The sequence below is a fragment of the Petaurus breviceps genome, unplaced genomic scaffold (assembly GCF_028583685.1).
Source record: "Petaurus breviceps papuanus isolate PSGF00001 unplaced genomic scaffold, PetGlider_PUasm1.0 90792, whole genome shotgun sequence".
Taxonomy (NCBI): Eukaryota; Metazoa; Chordata; class Mammalia; order Diprotodontia; family Petauridae; genus Petaurus; species Petaurus breviceps.
In genome coordinates, this window is record NW_027187347.1 from 9,830,821 (window position 1) to 9,857,832 (window position 27,012).

Genomic DNA, 27,012 nt, shown 5'->3' on the forward strand with positions numbered 1-27,012 from the left:
TTTGAAAAGCACCTTAGAAAGCAAATATTGACTTACTTGCTAGAAAGAAAAATATGGCAACCAAAGTCAATATCAGTTTAGAATGTAAATTCATTTATAAAATCTTTTGGAGAAAGATGATGGGTGATTATAAACAACATTGCCCCTAAACAAAGAGAAGCAATTTTTTGAAGAAAATATGGCAAGAGACCTAAGTAAACAAAATTATCCCATGGACATTTCACAATGAGACTAGAAGACAATAAATGGATAGAAGATGAAAAAAAAAAGTTGCAAAGACTTTTACACATCTCTTTTCTCTGTCATAGACCTGGATATGGTTATGGAGGAGGGAAAGATGTCATGGAAGAGGACAAATAAACAAAAAGGATCTGAACAAAATCAGGTGCCCACAGATAAGGTGCATGTAGGATAAGGTGCATAAAACATATTCATCAGGGCATCAAGACTTCAATTCTGAGGGAATCAAAGATGTGAAAAAATATCTGAAACCTTATTACTATACCAAAAAAAGGACACAGAGTACAATAAAAAAATATTAACCTCTACACTTATTTTCCATCTCTATGAAATTGTTATGAGACCAATCTGCAAAGGCAAGAGCAGTAACAATATAGATTATCACAGGCAATATTCCACAGCATGTCACATCTTTACCATCATTCAATTGACCAGAAGATGCAGAGAATACAAGAGCCCACTTTGCTTACAGAAAAACATTTGATTGGGTAGAGGAAAGCTCTACTATAAATGTTTTCTTCTAACAAGATATCTCCATTCTATTAAAAAAAAAACCAAACCCAAAACCAAACCAAACTATGTAAGATTCCTTGAAAGCTCTTACAGAGATAATATTTCTTGATGATCATCTAAAGATTACTATCAAATGAGGCACAAAACAAGAAAAATTATATGTCCACAAAGGTATTTGCTAGTGTCTCGAAAGAATCCAGATTGAAAAGGGATTCCTTATAGACAGCAAGGTCCTCCAGACAGTCCTGTTTGCAGATGACATTCTGCTGATTACATTAAACAACAGAACACTGAAGAACCCCCTGGATGAGGCCCATAACCACTCAAAAGAATTTCCCCAACAAAAATCAAATAATGAGAAATACCTGCTGTCCAGATTATGATATTCAACAGGTTGGACAGCCTATAAAACTTATTCTTCAATATATAGATACCTTGTGTCTATAGTGAAAAACAGATATAGAATATGTCCTCAAAGCAATGTATGGTCAAAAAAAATGGGGTGGTCACCTGGTAAGGCACAACAGAAAGTGTATATCCCTTAGCCTGTTAGGTGGATTCTCTGTGTTAAATTTATGGGACAGTATAGACATTTGCTGCATGAAAGGTATTCATGAATGGGTTATGATCTGCATCACTGGAGGAAATACCAGAATTGTTAAGAGTGTAGAGTCAAGGGGGCGGTTAGGTGGCACAGTGAGTAAAGCGCCGTCCCTAGAGTCAGGAGGACCCGAGTTCAGTTCTGGCATCAGACACTTAACACCCACACAAAAACACTAGCCATGTAACCTTGGGCAAGTTACTTAATCCCAATTGCCCTCCAAAAGGCAAAAAAAAAAAAGTGTGGAGTCATTTGAGTATTTTTTCCTACCTGATATCTACATAAAATAATTGATATTCACTTCCATGTCTCTCACAGAACTGTTTCTTTGCCCTAATAACAAACTTTCCCCACATTAAGAATATTTGCATTTAAAATCAGAAAATCTAAGTATTATGATTATAGAAATACATGAAGTCAGTTAAGGTAAAGTGTGGATAGAAGCAGTACTTGTTTTTGTGTAGATGAAATGACTGATTGAATGAATTTGCTTTTTCACCTGTTTTAGTGTCATACAATAATATCTTTCATTAGTATATTGCAGCACTTTACATTGCTCTATGTACTTTCATATACATCTCATTTTATCTTTACAGTATACATTCAAAGTAGTGATGGTGAATAGCGTTCTTATTTTATAGATAAAAAAAATCATACACAAAGAGATTGTTATTTATCCAAATAATATAATGATAGAACTGGGCATAGAACCCAGGTTTTAAAACTCCAATCTAAACATTTAAATACCTCCTCTGAGCAAGGTACTACTCTCAGCTCTGCTTCTTTTGGGAACCTGCCTGTGATTTTATAAATGTAAGAAACTCCTAGTGAGATTTTCTTCATTAAAACAAATTGGCAATTTCTGTTACTTATGGCCTTGTAGAGTTGCCTGAGACATTTAAGTGATTTACCCAGGATTACTCAGCTGGTATGTGCCAGAGGCAGGATTTGAATCTAGTCCATCCAAACTCTGAGGCCAGATCAGTTTCATAATGAGATGTCTCTTTCTGGCAATTCAAAGGCAAAATATAGAACAATCCCTGTCTCAATGGAGCTTTCATTTTAGTAGAGAAATATGTCTAAACAATTTTTTTTTTAATACACAAGAAAAGGGAGTGAACACTAATGACTAAGTGACCTTGAGGGATCAGAAGTCTAGAGTTGGAAGGACCCTTAGAGATCATTTAGTTTTATTCCCTGATTTTTACGTATGGGGAAAGTGAGTCCCAGGGAAGTTAAGTGACTTGCTCAAGGTCATACAGGTAGGTCTTCCTGTAGGAGAAGGCACATGAGCAAAGCCTAGTCTTTGTCTGCTTTCTCTTACCCCATATTACCTCATATATACTTTTCCACTATCTCTTACTACTTCATATATAGAATTTTACACAGAATGTAAGTATCATTTTCAGTTGTAGCTCTCCCACTTTTTTCTAGATCAAATTTGATCAGATGCAGAACAAAAGAAGATTTTAATGTGGCCACTTAAAATTCTTTCAAACACAAATTCTTAATGAAATCATTCAAGTGCAGAGTGTGTGTTTTGCCCATTCTCAAAAGCAGAATGACCTGATTCAAGTAAACTTTGCCCTGGAATTCAATTTCCAGTCTGAGAAATGGCATCCTGACTGTTCACAACTTTACAAGCATGTTATAGATTCCTGATAATATTTCTAAGTGTTAAGATGTGCCTGATTTCCTTCAGTATTGTTAGCAGAATGCTCTCTTATAAATGTTGGTACAACACTAATTTTTGATGTTCAACTGAATACCATAGATTTACTGAAAAATAAAACTTTTTTAGAGACTAGGGAACATAATCTAAGAATTCAGGCATTTTGAACAAAATTTTGTTTGCTTTTGTTTTGCTATGAATGATCTTACTGAACCCTGTCAACATTCTTCTAGCAAATACATACAACCTGAAGCTATTAGAATAATGTGTCCAATTTGTATGATGAGATTAATATTTACCAACGAGGCTAATGATTTGGGGATTTTTGGAGAGAAGTATTATTGTTGGGTTCTTTTCCCTTCTGTATATAATATCTGCCCTTCAAACCTTCCCTCTTTAAGTACACAGATACATGCCTACAGGATCTTATCCTAGAATTCTTTAGTTTTTAATTGCAGTGTTCTTCCTTTCTTTACCAGGAAATGATTTGTCTTTTTTTTTTTTAAGTAAAATGTTGACTATTAGGTGTTTCTCTTAGTCTTAGAAGACACATTTGAATAGAGGGAAAGAATTATTCTTGATTGAAACATACCTTTAGATAAATACAATTGCTGCTACTTGTCTTTGGTGACTTATGGAACTAGACTTCAGTTAGTGTTCACAATTGTTCTTTTACTACATTTATTTTTATGGTCATACATATTTACATATGTATATCTGTAATGGGATATGGCTGCAGGGGAAATAAAAAGTGGGACAGGTGTTTAAAAGGCTCTCTTAAAGGAGAAAAGATTTTGGATTAATATTTAAGCATATTAATAGTTTTTAATAGGTTTCAGCTTGGGGGAAAAAAAGTCAAACATTCTAGTTTGGGTCAGGATCTGGATTAAGCTCACTATTCCCTCACTATTTTCTGCTTAATAAACCTACTGCTAATTAGTCCTTCTCTTTCCCTCCCCGCCCCTCCCCCGACCCCCACGAAGTTACAGATTGATTTTAAATGGACTGAATTTCCTGCCTAAGACAACTAGGTAGTTTGACGCTCTCAACTTCGTGTGCATCCTCTTGAAGTTCCCAAATGGTAAAAAATCCACTTTGGGGTGAGGGTGGAAGGTTGGGGAGGAGGGAAGTGAGAGCAGAAGCGAAATACTGGCTGAGTAGGTGAAGGATTCTCGTGGGCATGAAAGTAGAGGACATGGGTTTCTAATCCAGAAAAAGAAAACATCAGTCGCCCCTGTTTCCTCCCACCTCCTACCCCTCATCCTGCTACCTCCCATCAAGACTAGATCAATATGTTATCAGTCTATCTATCGCTAGCAGATTCCTAGCGCAAACCAGTGGGGGAAGTCAGACAGCGCCCAGACTGTACTGAGTGAAACATTAGCCAGCCCCAATTGAGGTGGCTTTTAAAAGGTAATATAGTCAGCCTTCCTCACCACCACCCCTCACCCCTTTTCTTTTTTAAATTCCAGCTACGCGCTAACTCTAAGGCTGCCAGTGAAGGAGACAGCGCTCGGTGCCCACCATGCGGGGCTCTTTAGGGCTCGCCGTGTTCTATGGATTGCCCTGGCTGCTGGCTTCAGTGCCCCAGCTCTCTCCACCATACGGGGGACAGCCAAGGAGCTTCCCCCGGGCTCGGACGAGAAGTGGCCGCTCCCAAGATACTGCCAGGGGAGCCGATTTTGACCGAGTTTACAGCGGGGTGGTGAACCTTAGCACGGAGGAGATCTACTCCTTCAATTACACCAGCAAACCAGAGCAGGTAAGAGGCTTTTCTATTCCAAGTCTCTTGGGAACTTGCAAAATCGTGAGCCTGAGTAAGGACAGTGCTGCATCTCCATGTCCCCGGCAACTCATTTCCAGGCTCAGGTTGGGGGGGAGTAGGTGGAAAGAAGAACCCTGAGAAATCCTCAGTTTTTTTCTCTTCTGAATTCTGGATTTCCTGACATATCAATATTCCATAAATTACCCCTCAGACCAGAGGAATAACTCTTCTTAACCCCCCTTCTTCTTGGTGCTAGGTCACTGTCTTTTTTTTTTTTCATGCTTTGCAGTATTCCCACGCTGCAGGGTTCTGTTTTGATCTGTATCTCCGAGCCTTTTCTGTATGAAAAAACCCCTCTCCTTCTGGGCTTTTTCCTGGGCAAATCTCAGATTTTACTATTGGGGTAGCCACAGAGAGCACCTCTTGAAGTAATGACATGCTAGGACCATCATTTCATTTGTGGTTGATGTACTGCTTCCATCAAGCCCTACTGATTTTCATGCCAGGAGGGGAGATTTGCTGAAAATCAGTGTAAGAATAGATGGAAATAACAAAACCCATGAAGCTGCATATCATAGTGAGAATAACCCTGGATTTGGGGAGTAAGACATTCCTCTGCCATTTACTGGCTCTGTGACCTCAGGCAAGTCGCTTAAACTCTGAAGCTTTGGTACCATGTATGTAAAATGGGAATAATCAAACTTGCATTACCTATATCTGGAATAGTTGTGTAATTCCTAACAAATAACATCAATAAAGTGCTTTGTGGTCTTTCAATGATATGTAAATATGTGCCTATTATTCTCTGTTTTCAAATATTATTTTCTTAATATTATGCTTTAGAAACACCAGATCCAATTTTTAAAAATTGGATCATAGACTACTCATTGATATTCTAAGGACTGAGCAAATTGGTGAAAATTGTAAATCCATTGTTGGCAATAGCTAATGTGCAAGTTTTTTCCATGAGAGGGAAAATCATACCAGTAGCAAGTGTATGCCTTAACTATAGAAATGCTTATATGTTGTAATAAAATACATAGCATTAAGTTCCCCTCTGAAGAGAAACCATCTGGGGACAAAGAAAGAAGAATATTCTTTTAATATACTCCCCTCCATTGGCCAGAGGAGACAGTGCTGATACCATTTGCATATTTCCTCTCACATGTACTGTGTATAAAAGCTTAGAGTTTCCCACCTCTACATATTTGTGTTAGAAGACAGGAGCATTACTGCAGAATCACAGTGATGCTCCCTGGCCTAGCTTGGCTCAGGCCCAGTTACATCACACACCAGGTTTGTGAAGTGAGGAGACAGAGCCATTCAAGCTGGGAAAAGTTGGGAGGAGGGGTTGCAATTCTCATTCCCTAATCTCAGGTAGTATCATACTATCTTTCCAATGTGGGGCTACACACACTGGCTTCCCTCAACCCCGATCATGAATAATAGTGCCATGTTTGGTTGCAGGTTGAATCAAAGGTAGGCTTGAAAAACACCCTATTCTCTCATGTGAGTTTTCAGTTCTCTACCTCTCATTGGTAAGGAAGGTCAGATAACCAGGGTAAAATATGACACTGGAGTATGTGTTGGCACTTTCTTCAAGGTGATTACATTATGGGGACAGATAGCTCATAAGAGATTGTGGGCCTTTGTGCAACTTGTTATACAAAGTAAAGAACCATTAGTCCACAAATGCTTTAAGAAACAGTTTCAAATTAATAAAAATAAAAATTTAGACTGGTACTAATTTAAAAGATTAGGAAGCTAACCGTCTAGATACAACTTGATTTTTTTGGACAGTACTGTTTCATTGAAACAGTGGGATGTTATGGCAAGAGCAGGGTACTTATAGTCAGAAGACCTGAATGCAAGGCTTAGGCCACCTGCAAGGTTTGTATGACCAGGGAAAAGTCACTTAACCTCTGTATGCCTCAGTTTCCTTTTCTGTAAGAGGAGTAGACTAGAGCTTTTACAATTCTAATGTTTTGTACATAGTGTTATTTTTATATTGGCCTATAACAAAAGTTCAATTTCTCTCAGTCATTTTCCCATACTTCTTTGATATAGAGGAGAAAAGAAAGGAGCTTTTCTCCCCCTGTTTGTTTATAACTACGTGAAGGGAAGAAGGTGCTTCTGAGAGCTGTTTCTTTATCACTTTTCGCAACTGTATTTTCCACACAAAAACACAAACTGAGAGATGCATTCAGCCAAGCCTGTATAACCCTATTTAGGCAAATACAACATCAGAAGTCCTTATGCTGTGCAAAATCTTGAGTAACATAAACAGATACAGTGAGTAAAAGAAGGAATTGAGGAAAATAATGATTGGGTTGGACAAGTTGGAGAATAACAGGGGTTCCTTTTATGAGATCTACTTTAAAGGAACATAGAGATACAGTAGAGTTACAAGGATGTTCCATGCTTCTGAGACAAAGTCAAAGGCATATTGGCATGCCACCAGAGGATGTCTGTCTGGAATGGAGAATATAGGGCAGGGTTTATTATAAGATGAGCATAACTAGTTTGGGAGGGACTAGCTGATGAAAGCAGGAGTCAGATATTTGTTTTTGAACTAGAGATAGGAATCATCTAGATGAAAATCTAGCCATCGTGCCACAGAACTCTCACTTATAGAGAATTATGTGGTTTCAGAGATACCAGTTATTCCACATAGGTTTTTAAGCTTTAGATGTTTCATTGGATTTTAGAGCTAAAAAGCATGGGGGGAGAGAGGTGGGTGAATGATGATCCCTGGCAAAATTCATAGGTAAGAGTGATTGGGGAACATGAGAATTGAAGAGTGTTTTCATAAGCCCAGAGAGCAGGGGTTCTCCACTGTTTCTCCTTTGGCAGTCCAGAGAAGACCCCTTCTCAGAAAAAAATTTTTAAATGCACAAAATAAAATACATAGGGAACAAAAGGTTACTGAAACTAACAAACTTTAGACTTCAATATAGAAGCCTTGCTCTAGAGTAAGGGAAACACTAGTAACAGGAAGAAGGGGATGAGGGTGTGAGAAGCCATGAAAACAGCACAGAGGGACCAGAAGCATGAATTGTATTCAGTGGAGGAGAAAAAGTTTGACAAGTTCCTGAAGGGCAAGAGGCTGTCCCCAGGGAAGAGGGCCTTCAAGGACTATTCAAAGAAGAGAAGGTATGAGGAGCATGGAGAAAAAGAGAACCCAAAGGTAGAGAGGTTAACTAGGAAAAGCATCGAATTTAGAATCAAGAATCATGGACTTGAATTCAGATTCTACCTCAACTACTCGAGTACTTGATTTGTGTGATCTTGAGTAAAGTCCTTTATTTTTCCCAGGCTTGGATTTCCTCACAATAACCTTTCCAACAGCAGCAAAAATACAGCCAGCATGTTTATAGCACTTTAAGTTTTGCAAAGCACTTTATGTATTTTATCTGCTCCTCACTTGGAATGGAAGTGTTATTATTATCTCCATTTTACAGATGGGAAATTGTAGTAGAAAGCAATTCTACTTGGGTCACAGAGCTTGTAAGTGTCTAAGGCAGGATTTGAACTCAGTTCTTCAGGCCTCCAAGTCCAGCACTCTACCATTGTAGTGCCAAGTTGCCTGATCTCTAAGTTTCTTTCCAGCTCTAAATTCTATGATTCTGTGATCTTAGAAATCATCTGGTTCAAACCTTTCATTGTACAGATAAGGAAACTGAGGCCCAGAGAGGAGGAATGACTTGCTTGAGCTTACACCACAAGTTAATTGCCTCACTGGGGAACAGAATCCACACCTCCTAACTTCTCACTAATGCTGTTTTCCTTGTGCTACCCTGCCTCTGAAAATATTTTTGTTATATTGTTTTATCTATTTGATATATCCACCTTTGAGCAGTGTATAATATTTCATAATAACCTGAAAATGATGGGTAGCTTTATTAATACTTTAGCTCTAGCTTATCTAAGGTCTGTAATATGTGTTTAGATCTGTTTATGTCAGTCAACTAAGGCCATATTTTATACTTTCTATTCAGTCCTTAATAATAATACTAGAATATATTCGGTCTATACAGTGTTTATATTCCAGTGTTTGCAGCCCTGTTTGAATGTGACTTCTTTCCAATTCTCCCCTTATAATACTCAGTCCTCATTTGTACTCTTGCCCTGACCCACCCATACAAGCACCACACTACTAATTTGGTTGAAGATAGGATGAATTTAACACAAGTAATATAGATAACAGAAAAGGAACCTCCATCTAGTCCTTTTGGCAAAGGATTCAGGCCATTCCTCTGCCCCTTACCCAGAGGGTTGGCAATCATCACTATAGCCACAAATTCATCAACCCAGCTGAGGGGCTACCAGTCATGTTGATGAAAGCTGGGGACGGCCATAAAGGCAGCGCCTGCCCCCCTCTCCCAGAGGGTTCTGCTTCCTTGTCTGCTCTGTTTCTGCATTCTCATACTGTGCTTAGTCTCTTCAAAACGTTTCATTCTTTGCTTACTCAGCCTGTCAAATTAAGTCAAGTAAGCAAACATTTATGAAGTACTGATTCTGTGTCAGCTCCTAAGTGCTAGAGGCACAAAGAAAAGTAAAAGGACTGCTTGCCATCAAGGAGTTTACAGTCTAATGGGGGAACAAAGTACAAACAACTGTACAAACAAGTTACTGTCGTTCAGTCTTTTCAGTCGTGTCTGAGTCTTCATGACCCCATTTGGAGTTTTCTTGGCAAAGACACTGGAACGGTTTGCTATTTCCTTCTCCAGCTCATTCTGCAGATGAGGAAACTGAGGCAATCAGGGTCAAGTGTCTTGTCCAGAGTCACAGAGTAAATGTCTGAGGCAAACAAATTATAAACAGGATAAATGAGACAATGTCAAGGAGAAGATGCTAGCATTATACCATGACAACTTGTTAACATTTATATAGTGTTCACTGTGTACCAGGCACTGTGTTAAGTGCTTTACCATTATTATTATTTCATTTGATCCTTATAACAGCCCTAGTATTAGACAATGCTATTATTATCTCCATTTTACAGATGAAGAAACTGAGCCAAACAGGTTAAGTGACTTGCCCAGGGTCACACAGCTAGTAAGTTTCTGAGGTCAGATTTGAATTCAGTTCTTCCTGATTACAGATCCAGGGCTCTATCCACTACACTATCTTATTATATTATATGATTATAATTATAATAATAGCTAGCATTTATATAGTGCTATAAGCTTTGCAAAGCATTAAGGGGGGGACCAGGAATGGATTCTTAGTTCCAGAGGCCTTGGATATGACATACCAGAAGGCAAAGAAATTAGGATTATAACCAAGAATTATCTACCTAGCAAAACTGAATATAATCTTTCAGGGGGAAATGAATATTTAACAAAATAGAGGGTTTTTAAGCATTTCTAATTAAAAAAACATAGTTGAATAAAAAATTTGACTTCTAAATACAAGATTCAAGGGAAACATAAAAAAGAAATGAGGAAATGAAAGAAATTCAATAAGGTTAAACCGTTTATATTTCTATGTGGTGAGATAATATTTGTAACTCAATAACTTTATTACTATAAAAGTAATTAGAAGGAGTATATGCAGACAGAGGGGTATGAATATAAGGTGACTTTATTGCTATGATACCCTAAAAAACAAAATAAAGGGTTGAGAAAGAAAATTGCACTGGAAGAAGGAGGAGGGAGATTGAATGGGATAAATTATCCCATGTAAAAGGGGCATGAAAAAGCTATTATAGTGGAGGGGAAGATGGGAAGTGGTAGTGGGGGGGGGGCAAAGCTTAAACCTTACTCTCATCAAAATTGACTCAAAGTGGGAATAACAAACACATTGAGTTAGAGATAGAAATGTCTCTTACTGTATAAGGAAGTAAAAAGGGACAGAAATAGTAGAAGGGGGAAAGGGAACTGATAAAAGGGAGGGTACATTGGGGAAGGTGGTGATCAGAAGTAAAACACTTGTTTTAGAGAGAAAGGTGGGGGGGATTAAGAAAGAGAGAAAGAGAGGGATAAAAAAGTGAAAAATAGCATGGAGGGATATACATAGTTATAACTGTAAATGTGAATGGGATGGACTTACCCATAAAATGGAAGCAGATAGCAAAATGGATTAAAAAAAACAGAATCTTACAAAATGTCGTTTACAAGAAACATATCTGAATCAGAGAGATATACACAGAGTAAAGGTAAGGGGCTAAAGCGGAGTCTATTATGCTTCAGTTGAAGCAAAGAAAGCAGGGGTAGCAATCATGAGAGATCTTGGCTGAGAAGTCAGAGCAAAAACAATGAGAGGGATAGAATCTGGAAATCAAAACTTTTAATAAAAATGTTTAAAATTTTTTTTTTAAAAAGGAATGACTTCTTAGAGAAGGTAGAATTTTATCTTAGACTAAAGAAAGCCAGGAAGCACAGAAGAAGGAAGGAGAGAGTTCCAGCAAAAGGACACTACTAGTGAAAATATCCCAAGTTAGGAGATGGATTATCTTGTTTGAGGAATAGCAGGAAGGTCAGTGTCGTTGGATAAAATACATGTAAGAAGATTAGAAAGGTAAGAAGAGGCCAGATTATAAAATACTTTTAAAGTCAGAGGATTTTATATTGATCCTGGAGGTGAGAGGGAGTGGGGATGGGAACAGTGTGGGACATGGTCAGACCTGCACTTTAGGTTTAAGGAGGCAAAGAGACTTAAGAGAAGAGGATAGCATAGAAATGAAGTGGTTTACCCAGGGGTCAAGATGGGGTAGGGAAGAGAGTATAGTCAGTACAGGGATGATAATGTGGGAAAGAGCAGAGAGTGGAGGGATTAGTAGTCATGATGAGGACAAGAACAGAGATAGGGGTCATAAGGCAGAGGGAAAGATAGGATGATGAAAGACTATAATCAGATAAAGGAATTTTGCAATTTATGAATGTGGAAGTAGAGCCCTAATAAGTGATTAGCAAGATCAAAGGAAAGTGGATCATGGGACAAGAGCTGGGACATTGCAGTGTTCAAGGCAATACATGTCCAAGTCTCCTGGCACGACAGCAGGAGTTGGGGTGGAGAGAGAAGATTGTAAACCAGGCCTTGAATTCATCGAGGAAGAAAATAGAATATCCTGGAAACAGGTAGATAATAGCTACCAGAATCTTGATTTGGTGATAAATATGGATTGAATGAACCTCCAAGAAGAGGTTATTGAGTTTTGGTAAGAGAGGCTGGAAGTGAGAGTGAGAAAACGTGGAAATCCTATCTCCTACCATAGCTTATGAGTTATTAGATATGAGCAAAAGTACATCCAGGGCTGGAAAGGGTGGCCAGGGATGGTGTGCCAATAAACACAAAGGAGTCAGGTCTGAATGAGCATCAGAAGATGAAAGGAGTGATAAAGGAAGAGGTTTGAGATGGAATCAAGTTTATTACCTATAAAGAAGGTGTTCAGAGGCACAGTGCAATGAGTGGGTCAGAATCTCTGGGAGAGGAAGCAAATGAGCAAAGGCAGGATGGGAACATATGCTAAGCTTTGCAGAATGGATTCTGGCAGGTTATCCTCATCTCCAGGGGACAGGCAGCAGGTATGGAGGTCTTGTAGCCTGCAGAGTCAGCCAGTAGTGGACACTGAGTGGTGAGGCTGAGACTTCTCATTCTATGGAAGTTCCAGGCTGGCATTCACAAATCACTGAGTTGGCCTCAGGATGGAGTCATCCCAGGGCCCAGGTCCCTTGTTGCTTAGAGAGTGGCATGTTCACACTGACCAAGCAGTTCAGTGTTCCTAATCATTGCCATGATCCCACAAAACCACCAGTCTATTCTGTCATGTTTCTTTTCCTGCACATGTACTTCAGGCCTATAGCATGATAGGAAAGGATTTTTAGAGATGACTTGGCTCCCTTTGTAATGCCCTGAGACCTTTGCCATTGGTGCATGTTTACTCTACATAGCAAGTGTTCCAAGCACTTTGAACACAACCTCGCTTCTTCCCTCTCATTTGTGGCAGGAGCTTTTAACCTTTACTGTGTTGTGGACCCTTTTGATAGTCTAGTGAAGTCTAGAGACTCCTCAGAATCCTTAGCTTTGTTTATATTCATAATTGAAGGAAATGCTAAATTTCAGTTAAGGGTTAATGAAAATGAAGGAGTAATTTTTTCTGTCTTAGGATTGGGCTTAAGTGACTTGCCCAAGGTCACACAGCTAGTAAGTGTTAAGTGTCTGGGCCAGATTTGAACTTAGATCCTCCTGACTCCAAGGCCAGTGCTCTATTCACTGCACCACCTAGCCACCCCTGCCTTCTTTAACAATTATTTCCTATTCATCATGTATATATCTTGTTTGAATGTATTTGTTTGCTGGTTGACTCCCCAGTTAGACTGTGTCACCCGTCACCTGTCACATGTCACCTCACATGACCTACTAGCACTAAGCACTGTGACTAGAACAAGGAGGGGCTTCACAAATGTTTGACTGACTGATTTGATCCTCCTTCCTTCAACCCATACTTCAGATGTAGACATGGTCATTCCATTCTTCTGCTGAAAACTTTTTAATAACTACAATGTTTAATGGTATAATAAATATATATCATATAATATAATATTATATAATTATATAATATAATAAATTCAATAACTATCAAGAACCATCAAATACTATTCCTTTTCAAGGATGACAACTATCTGGTAGCATTCTACCTTTCTAGCCTTACATTATCCTCTTCCTTACTGCTTGCCCCCACCATAAGCTCTTGCTTCTACCATATTGGAGTCCTCATTGTCATTTGTTTATGCTCCATGCTGTCCCACCTCCAGGTCTTGCTTAGGAAATTCTCAATAGCTAGAATTCCCTCCTCATATCCTCATCTCTCTGCCCCACTGCACACCACCTGTTGGATTGCAAATCACAATTTATTTTATTTTATTTTATTTTCAGCCTTATTTTATTTTTTTCCCAATTTTAAAACATTTTTATTTAAAATTTTGAGTACCAAATTCCATCCTTTCCTCCCTCCCTTCTCTTCTCCCCACCTGACATGGTAAGCTATCAGATATAGGTTATATGTTTACAATTAGGTAAAACATTTCCATATTAGTCGTTTTGTACAAGAAGATTTGAATAAAAGAAAAAAAGTAAAAAATAGCATGCTTCAATCTGCATTCAATCAATATCGATTCTTTCTCTGGAGGTGGATTGTATACTTCATCACTAGTCCTTTGGCATTGTCTTGGATCTTGAATTAATGAGAACAGCTAAGTCATTCACAATTCTTCATAGAACAGTATGGCTATTACTATGCACAACATTCTCCTGGTTCTGTTCACTTCACTATGCATCAATTCATGTAAGTCTTCCCAGGTTTTTCTGAAATCATCCTGCTTGTCATTTCTTCTGGCACAATAATAGTCTATTAAAATCATATACCACAGCGTGTTTAGCCATTCCCCAATTGATGAGCATCCCTTTGAAGATCATATGTTAAGTCCCAATTCAAATCCTACCTCCTCATGAAATCTTCCTCTGCTTCACTCATAGGAAGAACCTCATTCTTCCCCATGTCTCTTCCAGATGTTGCATATCACTTTGTTTTTATAGCAACATATCTTATATTTCCCTGTTCTAATCTTTGTAACCCTGTACCTAACCCAGTGCTGTGCACATATCAGACATTTAATAAATGTTTGCCAAATTGGATTTAATCATTTCAATCACTATTATCCTGGTCACCCTATGTTCCAATTTGTCGATGTTCTTCTTAAATTGTGGCAACAAAAACCGAAATGTTCCCATTGTGGTGGCATCAGTGTAGAGTCAAAGAGAACTTCCTTGTACTGTATACAATGTATACAATGCTCTTATCCGAGCAGACTAAAAACATTCATATTAAGTCCTGCTTCAGCCATATGCCTTTGAAGTAGATTGGATTAATATAGTTGAGTTAGAGAAATGATTTTGAAAAGAGAATTTTTATAAATCCTATCAGAAGATTCATTTAAATGTGAAAAAGACTTTAAATGTTATAGCACTTAAAATGCATACGTTGGCATTTTGGTTGTGTTTGTCCTTCATTTCAAAAAGGACCGTGGCATCAGGAAAATGATGACATGACTAACAGTTAACTTTGATTTGAGTGAGGGAGGGCTATGCAAGGTCACCAGCCTCACTTTCTCCTCAGAGCCCTCTGGGGCCAGTTACCTGATTTTCATCAGGACGGGAGATGACTCAGGATGCAGTGGGAGACCATGACCCTTTTAGGACAAGGTCTTTGCAGGTACTCACTGAGTGTGAGGTAACGCTCATTCAGTGAATAGGCCTCTTTAAGAAGTGAGTCAAGGGGGCGGCCAGGTGGCACAGTGAGTAAGAGCACCGGCCCGCCCCAGAGTCAGGATGACCTGGAATCAAATCCGGGCTCTGATACTTAGCACCACACCCAGAAATAACTGGCCGTGTAACCTTGAGCAAGTTACTTAACCCCAATTGCTTATTAAAAAAAAAAAAGTAAGAAGTGAGTCAAGGGATGGCCCTTTTAATTAGGAAAAAAAAAAAGTCAAGCTTAGAGGGGAAGACCTTCAGGGTTGCTCCTCCAAAGGGAAACAAGTTACCTTTGACATTCACTTTAAGCTTGGAGGGCCCTAAATACAGCCATTAAGTGGAGCTTGGGCAGGGACCTAATGTGGTCCAATCTATGAGCTTCAGAGTGAACTGGGTTTAAGATTTTGTGAAAGAAGACAGAAATATGCCATTGGAGCCTCACAGCAACCCTGGGAGGTGGGTAGTATTATGATCCCCATTTTAAAGTCAAGGAAATTGAGGCAGATGGAGGTTAAGTGACTTGTCCAGCATCACACAGCTAATAAATATCTGAGGCCAAGTTTGAACTCTGATCTTTCTGACTCCAGGATTCAGCACTCTATAATGTTAATGGGATATAAGATCTTCTCCACCCATTAATAGGCCTGAGGTGGAGCCCATTAAGGGAAGTTTGCTTAGGGGAGGTTTGCTTGTAGGAAGGCTTTCACACCTTTTGCTAATTTCTAATTAGGCAGACTCAGGAGGGCTGTGATGCCTTCTGACTCTAAAAAGTGTATATATATACTCTGAATTGGTATTTTGCTTTGGGGATTAGCTTATGAGAAGGATCTTGTGATTCCCTGGTTGAGATTCTGAGTGGCCATATGTTCAGAGCTCCTCAACTGCTCAGATGTAAAGACTCTCTTGATTCAGAGATGTAGGTAAAGTGTATAGCAATATTGCTTTGATTCAGGTGGAGCCCTATCTGTTAGTCTTTATTTCTCTGTTGTATTTTCTCTGTATTCAGGGTGCTGACTTATCTCCTGAACTAGTGAATAATTTAAAAAGATAGTTGACCCCTTAAACAACTATCTTTCCTAGTAAAGCAGATCTAACAAGCTGTGCTAGCAGCCATCCTGGGTATGCCAGTGTGGTTGCCGATACACACTCTTATTCTCTATACCCCCTAACTATCTCTAGAGAGAATGGTACTACAGATTGGGTGCTGTATGCTTGAATGCTTTAATGTAAGCATTATAATAGCATCTACTCTTTGAGCTGGGGTAGGACAGTTCCTTTCAATCCTTTTTAATTCTCATCTTGTACCTTAGTCCATGCACATTGGCCCCAGGGAACTGATCTGGTAAAATTGACTGTGCATGAGAGGGGGTGGTGACCTTTGCTCTACTTTCTTTCCAGCAATGAAGTCACCACACTCCCTACATTGATTTAATGTTCAGTGCCTGGCACATATTAAGCACTTAATAGGTACTTATTGATTGATTATTCAATGCAATACTGTGCTCAAAAACACAGGGAACCAAGAAATCAGCATGAGTGTATTTATAGAGTCAGTCCTCTGGTCCTAACTCAACAGGATCAGAGTATAATCAAAAGCCCTTGAGAGAAAATTCTTCTATCTGACAACTCAACAAACATTTTTTTTGTTGCTAATAGCTATGGCCTTAAAGTTAAGATGAATTGCAAACATCTCATGCTAAGCATCTGTAGATTTATTTTTTGCTTCCCCTACTTGTGATGTTTAGTGAGATGATAGTGCTCATACTATTCTACCATCATCTTTCATCATTTTTAAATTTTGTATTAATGTCTTTTGTTTTTATATCACCCTCATTTCCCTAAATATTTAAGGTGGTGCAGTGGATAGAGCTCTGGGCCTGGAGTCAGGAAGACCTGAGTTCATATCTGGCCTCAGATTCTCTAAATATGTAACTCCGGGCAAATCATTTAACCCTGGTTTGACTCAATTTCCTCATCTGTAAAATGAGAATAATAATAACACCTACCTTGCAAGGTAATCACATAAGCCAAGACTGATATATGTAATGTTCTAAACCCATAGTCTCTTCTATCTGCAATGAAGGGAAGAAGTTGAATTTTATCAACTTTTATTTGTGGACAAGTTTAGTCTTTATAATTCAAGTGATCAGTTTCAGTTTTTTTTTTAATTGTTCTTTCCCTTTATGTTGCTGTATTCATTGTATATATTGTCTTCCCGGTTCTGTTCACTTTCTATCAGCTCATACGTCTTCTTATAACTTCTTGTGGTCCTCCTATTCACTGTTACAGTACGATAATATTCCATTGCATTCATATGATAGTTTGTACAATTGCTGGGCATATACTTTGTTTCCCAGCTGTTGTTATTTAAGAAGATCTGTCAATATCAGGACCCTTCTTTCTATCTTTGGCCTTATTAGAGTATATGATAAACTATGAGGTCTCTGGGTCAAAGGGTATGGACGTTATAATTGCCTTCTTAGCATAATTCTAAATTCTCTTCCAAAATGGTCTGACCAATTCACAGCTACACCAAGAGTGTAATAGAGTGCATTATCTTTCTACAATTCCTCTAACACTGACTATTCCTATCTTTTATTACTTTGACAATATGAAGAATGTGAGGTGAAACCTCAAAACTGTTTTGACTTGCATTTCTTTTATTTTCAGTTATTTGGAGTAATCTTTTGCATGCTTACTAATTGCAATTCTTTTGAGAACACTTTGTTTATATTCTCTAGCTACTTATCTATTGGAAAATGACTTTTGGTCTTATGTAACTGTTAGTTTTCCATTTATCTTGGACAGTGGACCTTTAGCAGAGATAATTGAAGCAATTTTTTCTACCCAATAATACTTCCCATCTTATCCTAGCTGCAATGATCGTGTTAATGGAAAAGCTTTTGAATTTAATATAATCAAAATTATCTGTTTTATCTTTATGGTTGCATCTATTCCATGTCTGGTTAAGAACTCTTCCCCTCTAGCCATAGCAGTGAATAATAACTCTTTGAGTTTTCTCCTAATTTTTTATGGTATGACTTTTAATATCCAGGTTGTATATATATTTTGAGCTAATTGTGGTAAATAGTATAATATGTTGGTTTAACCTAATTTCTGCCAAACTGCTTTCCAGTTTTCTCAGCAGTTCTTGTCAACCTTATAATGTTTTACAAATGAGTTTGTCTTGGGAGCCACCTCTTTCTCCTTGACAAAGAATTCAGGTGTTTTCTGTCTCAATCAGTATCTGGGCTCTTTGGTGCTCATCTTCCTGGGGAATATTAAACTCATACAGGACAGGACATTGGGCTAAGCCTATGAGATTTCATTGGTATGGGGAACTCCGAGGTAAGGAAGCTCCTTCTCACAAAATATATCAGCATCTTCTACAACTTATAGTCTAGAACTTCTTATTGCACTGAAAGGGAAAATGATTTATTTACTCAGGGTCACATATGTGTCAGAGGTGGGACTTGAACCCAGGTCTTCTTGGTTCCTTCCAGGTCAGCTCTCTAAATATTATGTTATTCTGCCTTTTCACAGGAAATGGTAAAAACTAAGGTCAATATCTTTATATTTTTTTCAATTTTCCATTTTTTTGCATTGATGTAAACTAACAGGTTGATTGGTCTGACTGAGTATCAGCTATTGATTCTGATAGAATACTGTTTGTTTGAATAGGTCACATTGAAATAATTGCAAATGGTAATATCTTCTAATCATTATTGTTCTATTTTGACATTAATTTTGATGTTTGTGCTAACCAGTTAATGGTGTATACCTTTGTATTGGTTATCCCTTGTGCCTGGAATTTACTCCATCCTCACCTCTGCTTCTTAGAATCACTGGTTTCCTTTAATACCCTATTCAAGCATCACCTCCTATCTCCATGAAGTCTTTCCTAATTTTCCTAGCTCCTAGTGCCCACTCACTCCCATTACCTTATATCTAATTTGCTTGTTTCTAATTATGTATGGATCTGGAAAAGATCTTTGAGGTAATTTAGCCCAGCCTTCCCTCCTCCCTCTTCCCATTTTACAGATGAGGTTAAATAACTTGGTCAGCATCACACAAAGAAGATGATAGTGCCAAGAATCTAACCCAGGTCCTCCTCTGACTCCAAATACTGCATTCTTTCCATGAACCACACTGGCGCCTCCCTCACCCCCATGTCATCTCCCTTATAGAAACTAAGTCTTTGAAAACAAGGACTGTTTCAGTTGTCTTTTTATCTCCAGCACACTTTGCAATGCCTGACACATTAGTAAATACTTGTAAACTAACAGGATGATTGGTCTGACTGAGTATCAGCTATTGATTTTGATAGGAATACTGTATTAGTATCTTGTCTGTTAAGAGATAGTCAATTGGGGCAACTAGGTGGTGTAGTGAATAGAGCACTGGCCCTAGAGTCAGGAGGACCTGAGTTCAAATCCGGCTTCAGACACTTAACACTTACTAGCCGTGTGACCTTGGGCAAGTCACTTGACCCCAATTGCCCTGCCTTCACCCCTCCAAAAAAAAAAAAGAAAAGAGAGATAGTCAATTTCTATTTTTTTAATATCTAAGTCTAGTCCCTTTCATTTTGTATGAAAGTATTCATTATGTAAACACATGAGACTTCTTAGTCTATAAATGTTATTGGGCCTTATTTTCCAACTTTTTTGACCATCTTCCCTCATGCCCACAGTTGAGGATCAGTGTGATATACTGACTTGGTTTGGAGGGCATTGTTAAGTTCTGCTTAGAATTTCTCTGCCTGTTCATCCTCTATACCAAATATTGGAGTATAGGCTTCAGTTAGCTTCCTGTTTCTTTTAAGTGCTAAATTAAATTACTTGTTTCCGTTGGTCACAGTGTGAAACCTTCTCCACCAACTCCTTTGTTTGCATCTTCAGAGAGAACCTGTGAATCATCATCCATTTGACTGTAGTTTGTATTTGTCTACTTTTTGCTTATTGCAAGAATTTCATTATTGAGGTAATTCAGTTCTTCTAATAGTATGTCAGTTCTTTGGGCATTAAAGAAGGGAGCGACTGAGAGTGAGACCCACTCACTTTTAAGGATCCACTGAGACAGTAGCTTCTCCTAAACAGTGAGCAAACGGTGTTGCTTTGTCATTTCCAGTGTTCCTGAGTCCTTCGGCTCTGAGCTGCCTGTGTTTAGCCCAAAGTGGTTTGTGTAGCTCCTTATATATCCTATGACTATTGTTAATATACAGATAGACTATTGTAAAGAGAACAGAAATGCAGAATGAAATGAAGAAAGTTTCAAACTTGGAGTTGGAGTACCTGACATGAGTTCTTACCTCTGATACCATATGACTCCAGATAAATCACTGAACTACCTTGTATCTCAGTTTTTTTAAGTATAAAATGAAGATAATAATAATAATACTCTATTACCTACCTCAGAGGGTTGTTGTGAGGAAAGTGCATTGTAAACATTAAAGTGATTTATAAATGTGAGCTAGTATTAGAATAAAGAATAATACGTGGCAGTAAATGATCAAAGAATCACAGAATTTCAGTGTTAGAAGGGAGCTTAATGGCTATCTTGTCCGACTTACAGTTGAAAGAGAATCCTCAGCACATCACACTGAAGTGATCATCCAGCCTTTCTCAAAGGCCTCTAGTGAGAAAGAACCCACTTTTCTCCTGAGGTAGCCCACCAAATGTTAGGTTGTGTGTCATAAACCACATATATATTAGAAATTTAAGGAAGGGAGTCAATATTTTGGACAGGAATTATCAGGAAAGTTGGTACTGAAATGAGACATTGATTCTGGTTGGAAAAATAAATGGAACACACAAAGATGGAATCTTCATCAAGAATACCACCCAAATGTTGCCATTGAATTGTGCTATCAGTATAATATGGAGTGATAATACTACTTTTATTTATAGAATAAATTTATTTTATGTCTTTTAAATTTAAATTTAATTTTAAAAAAGACATAAAAATTTATGTCTTTTAAAACATCACTGACAATATCTCATTTTTTTCTCACAACAACTTTATGATTTTTTCAAATATCTGTCAAATATCAAACTTGTGTGGTAGCTCTTTATAGCTTCTTACTTATATTTTTGTCAAGGGTTACAGCAACAAGTTGACTTTTTATATTCTAAACCGTCATTGTAATCTCACCTGATAAGCTAGGCTGTTTAGGGGAACATGGTGTAACTTTATATTGTACGTAGGAATTTTCAGTGTTCCCTCTTTCTCATCTTGGTATGAGTTTCTCACAGTGAGTATACTGTTAACAATGTCATCTCTGGTTGAAGGATAGAATGAAAACAATCATGATGGTTGTAATAGCTCAAGATCTCTTTGCTTATTACTGAAAGATGCTAGGTTTCATTTTTATTTCCTTGAAATTAGGAGTAACCACCTCGTGTTGACATTATCCCACGTTGCCATGAAGCACTCCCAGCAATGCCAGAATGCTCTTCTCTGGCAGTGTTTAATTCTGAGACCAGCAGAAGTTCCATGTCAACACACCAAGATGGTATGTTAATGATTAAAGCCACTCAAATGCAACAGTTGTTTGAATTGGAGATCTAATAATACATTTTGTTTGTTCTGTGAGAACAATTTCACACATTTCATAGTTCTGACAGAAAATATAGCCATAGGAAGTTCTTTTTGTTCAATAAGTCCATTTGTAAACTCAATTTTGTTTGTTTCACATTTGTGAGTGTGAGAGAAACAAAAAAGTCAGTTTTAACAGATTTTTATCTTGTCTTCTCTGGTTACTTTGCACAGCAAAACCAAAAAAACCAAGACCAATACATTTCATATTATTATTGTTTTTAAAAATTGTATAATTGCGTTTTGTTTTTACATCGAAATCAAAGACCAATATATTTTAGTTAAAGTTGAAAACCAGTGAATGGGGAAAAATATTGTGGTTTATTAGTCTAAGATGATTTGACTCATTTTTTCTTGAAACCTTATTGGTTAATAGAAGTACTTTATTCTCAAGATGATGGTACAATAAAATCTTGGTTATCTGGTATCATCAGAGAGTGAGTCATCTTGTTGGAGAAGAGCATTTTCCCAGATAACTTAGAACTCAGCTGTTGAAGTGCTAGAATTTCAAGTGCCTTTGAGGCCTTTGTTGAATCTCTTCTTGTTGCCTCAGAATATCTGCTGTTGGTCACTCCCTCTTCCCTCCTAGGCTATGCTGTTGCAACCACAGTTACATCTACATTCTGCCATCCTCTTACCTTTTCACTTCTCTACTTTTCATCTTTATTGCCTTTTCTGTCTCCTGACTCTTCTGCAAAAAATGACTGGCCAGTCAGCCAGAGTCTGATCAGCAAACTAACCAAAGTGACGCATGAATCCTGACTTGGAGGCTTTCAGTTCTCTCCTGCTATTCTTGTCACTTGTCACTTTACAGGGCTTCTGTCTTCTATGCCACAGCTAATAAGTGTCTTAGGCCAGGTTTGAACTGAGGAAGATGACTCTTCCTGATTCCAAGCCCAGCGCTCTGTCCATTGCACCACTTAGCTGCCCTTCCTTGAGGGCAAGGACTGTCTTTTGACCCTTTTTTAGTCCCCAGTGCTTAGCACAATGCCTGGTATTAATAAACACCTAATTAATGAATAAACTTAACAAACATTTATTACTGACTGACTGACCTCAGCAGCAGTCTAGTCTAATTCATACACCAAAGGAATACCCACTATAGCATAACCAAAAAGGCGTCACCAGCCTCTGCATGAAGTCTAACTCTCTCATTTCACTGATGAGGAAGCTGAAGGTAGAGTGATTTGTCCAAAGTTACATAGGAAGTAAGTGACAGGGTCAGAATTCAAACCCAGGCCCTCTTCCTCGAAATCTAGTGCTTTTTCCTCTACATCATTCTCACCTTCTTGTCATCTCCTTCTTAGGACAGGTTGGTAGAGCTTAATTTGTTCTACCAACTCAATTAAATTTATTTGTTAATATAGCCTGGGTTACAGTCAATTCTGAATTCATGTGAAATGCTGGCTTCACTGTGGAACATACTAGGTGATAATTGTTTCCTTTTTGCTTGTACCCTTACAGGTGGGAACACCTAAAATCATCTAAACTCAGTTTGTACTAGGCTAACAGACCAGATAAGGAACATGTATTGATATAATAAAATATTTAATCAAGGTAGAATTACAAAGCAAAATAATAGAAAAACATATATCTAAACACTCATTCCTGAATGAATGCAAACATTCCCAATTCAGAGTGGGTTGGAGAAAAATAGTACTTCTGAAATTTCGGTCTCTAAATTGAGCTTCTCTCTGTCTCTGTCTCTCTCTTTCTCTCTCTGTCTCTCTCTCTCTCTCTGTCTCTCCCTTCAGTACAGGCATTTTGTTTGAAGGCTGAATCTTTGCAGCATCCAGCTACCTTTCAGTTGCCCACATTCTCCATGGCCATCTTTCCTTGTCAGATCTCAAGAACATACTGGGACCCTGGGCTCCTGAATGATGCCATAGCAGTCTCCTCTCCTCCATGCAGTTCCATTCCTTCTTTCTCTGGTGTCTGTTGACCTCCTGATGCAAGATAAGACAGTCTTATCACATATTAAATCCTAGGAACTTCAGTCAGGACCATTACTGAGGCTCAGTCTTACAGGAAATGTATCCTACTCTTAGATGAATCTGTATTACATTTAAAAGTCTCCAGAAAATCACAGGATCCTGGAGCTGGGAAGCCACTTGAGAGGCTATCTAGTCTAGCCCATGCCTATCTCTGTAACATCTTCAGCAAATGGTCATTCAGCCCACACTTGATTAGTTTTCTTATATCCTGTCTCCTCCTCTATCTCCCCAACTAACTAGTTCTCTCAGCTGACTGCCAAGCCTCTCCTACTGTAGTATCTGACCCAAGCATGCCTTCACTAGGGTTGAAAAATGTTCCTTACTTCTACTCCATTCATCCTCAAATTCTTATTCCCCCAGGATAGACTTAATGTAGTGTCATAGGCCCTAGGTTCAAATTTCAGTTTTGCTATTTATTAGTTGTGTTACCTAGGTTAAGTTATTTTGTCATTTTGAGTCTCAGGATACTCATTTGTCAAATGAGCATGTTAGATTAGATGATGTTTAAAGCCATTTCTAGCTGGAAATCAGAATTTCTGGATCCCCACAATACAGCCATGTTGATGAGCCAGGGCAAATAGTACTAATTGAACTTTGTTCATGCTTGCTTAAACTTGTTTTCTTCCTTCCAGTCCTAGTCAACTGCATTTCTATATACAGCATTTTACATAATTTTGTATTTGATCCAACCTTACATATTTTTAAAAAAAATCATTTATAAAAACAGTTGAACATTTACCTGGCCTCTCCCTCTAGGTCTATTTCTGATTCATATTAGTTTATATGAGGGAAAGTACAAAATCACTGATGTTTGGAAAATAAGATGGGCTGAGATGGAGTTTTATGGAAAGAATAGGTTGGCACAGGTCAGGCCTCCAGGGACAAAGTAATGGCAAAGGAGGAAAACAGAAGTGCTACCCCAGAGGAGCAGAATGATAACTCTCCTTCTCATTCTCTTAGAATCATAGAAAATTGGATCTAGAATGGTCTTCTAATTCAATCCAACAAAAACATATTAAGTGTCTGCTGTGTGTGAGGCATCACACTTGGTAATTCCAAGACCAGTGCTTTGAATATACAGATGAATAAATCGGTGGTCTCTGTTCTTGAAGAGCTGACAGTCTACTGGAGGGTTGATATATATATACATATATATGTTATATACATATTACATATATATTCTGAATATATTCTGTAATGTAATGCCAAGCAAAGGCAACTTCCCAGGTTCAGAATACCAGCATAGGTGCTCTCTATTTTATTCAGTGACAAACCAAGAACAGAGAAGATCAAAACATGACATCATTCAAAATACAGCATTTACTAAGTGTGATTAAATAATCTCCAAGTACTACCCCACCCCAGGACCTTCCAATCATTCAATCAATTACAAAGTCTCTGTTCTAAATACTTCTCCACCCCTAGGCTATACCTTAATTAAGTCCACCACAAAGCCCCTCTTCTCAAATGGAGATTAGTTTCCAAACATAAGGTCAAAAGTTCCCCACCCCTGGATCACAATTGAATCTACCCCAGAGTTACATCAGGTTTAAACACAGCACTTAATACCCAAATGGAGGTCTTTTCTTCATCTTGACAGGAGGCAAGTTCTCAGCAATCTTAGTTCCTGGGGAGACAAGGCTTAGCAAGGCCATAAGATACATTGCCAGTCCCTTCATGAATTCATCCTCTGTCTGTAGAACAGTCCTAGAACCCCTGAACACATTAGCAAAGCCCTCTCCCAGGATTTCTGTAAACATACAACAAGAAAATCCTTCTTCAGGGCTTCTGAACCAACAGAAAGGCTCCCAGACCCCTGCAACAACAGCACTGTCCCTCACCAGTGGACAGTATTCATTCTGTCTACAGGACAGTCTCCAGACCCCTGCAACAACAGCACTGTCCCTCACCAGTGGACAGTATTCACTCTCTGTCTGCAGGACAGTCTCAGGGCTTCTTAGCGAACAGCCAGGTTTCAGGACTTCTTCAACAAAAGGACTGTCTTTCACCAGTGGACAAATCTGGCAAAACATTACAATTCACATATCTATTTCACATTTAAAATGAGTATATCATTGAGCTCTTATTAGATTAAGAAATTGAAAAAGCAAGAGATCACTTCTAGCCTGGGGAAACCAGGGAAAGGTTTCACTAAATCAAGATAGATGGGGAGGAATAAAAAGTAGTCAGTTCTAGACATGTTCATGGAAGTGAGAAAGGGCAAAACAAGGGTGGGAAACAGCATGAAGTTCACTTTGGCATAAGTATAGAACGTAAAATGTGGTGCACAACAGATTCTGGCTAGAAAGGTAGGTTGGAGGCAGATTGTAACCGAAGCTGTTGCATACCAGGCTAAAGAGTTTGTATTTTATTTGCTAGTTATTGAGGTTTTTGGGGTAGGGAGGTTATTTTGGCAGTCGTTTGAAGGATTGGTGGGAGAGAGGAGTCTGGGAGCTGAGAGACTAGTTAAGAAACATTTATAAGAATCCAAGTTAAAAGTAATGAGTGCCTAAACCAGAGTGGGGATGGTGGGCCCAAAAGGGGGGAGACTGACTTGCGATATTTTGGAGAGAGATGGCAAAACTGGGACTAGTGAAGGAGAGCCCATCGAACCTAAACTCCCACCCCATACAGAAAACCCTTCTATAGGGTCCTATGCTACCTAGTGAGGTTTCCATGTAAGATGCTTACCCTGTAAGGGAACCTATTTCAAAAATTAACCAGTTAAGTTTCTGGACATGTATGGAGTGTTCTAATTAGTAGGACAGGGAGGTGACCTCTGAGGTTACCTTTAATTCTAGCACTCTGTGTTTCCTTACACTGAACCAAAATCAGCCTTTACTGTTAACTTTGTTCCAATGACATAAAGAAACTGAGTTTCATACAGACAAATGATTTATTTAGCAAGGCATGTGGTTGCAAAAACAAATCAGGTCCAAGGCTCTCAATAGCCAAGGACCCAGAACATTGGTTTCTCTAGGAAGTTAATATACAGTTTGGAGGGAGGAAAAACAGGATGTGGGGACTGAGATACCTGGTTTCTTATTGCTGAAGGGGATTGGGAGACTCTGAGATGAGAGGGAGAGGGGTAGTTTTGTGACATTCCTTAAGTTGGGAGACAGTTGGAAGGACAAAATCAAGTGACCTGTATGAAGTTGAGACAACTTCACAAAATGGTGGATAAAGGGCAAAATGGATTTATTCATGCTATTTTTTAATGTAACAAATCTCCCATTGATCCCTCTTCTGCCTTCTGGAACTACTAGAATGTCTCTAATTCCCTCAGTATAAACCATAATTTCTAGTTCCCTCTTAAGTCTGCTAATTCCCTTCTGCAAGTGCTCCCATTGTAATAATAGCTGATATTTATGTAAGT

At 38.4% G+C, this 27,012-nt stretch overlaps 1 protein-coding gene across 8 annotated transcripts in view; it reads left to right on the forward strand.

Annotated features, from left to right (window-relative positions):
* Positions 1-3,985: 3,985 nt before the first annotated feature.
* SIDT1 (SID1 transmembrane family member 1) overlaps positions 3,986-27,012 on the forward strand; it is a 171,126-nt gene continuing 148,099 nt past the window's right edge. For 2 of the 8 annotated variants that reach the window (XM_069069882.1, XM_069069885.1), the window contains exon 1: positions 4,207-4,788. In XM_069069882.1, coding sequence (XP_068925983.1) covers positions 4,552-4,788 — 237 coding nt within the window. In that variant the 5' untranslated portion in view covers positions 4,207-4,551. The other 6 variants (XM_069069888.1, XM_069069889.1, XM_069069883.1 and 3 more) reach the window with 5 other exon arrangements.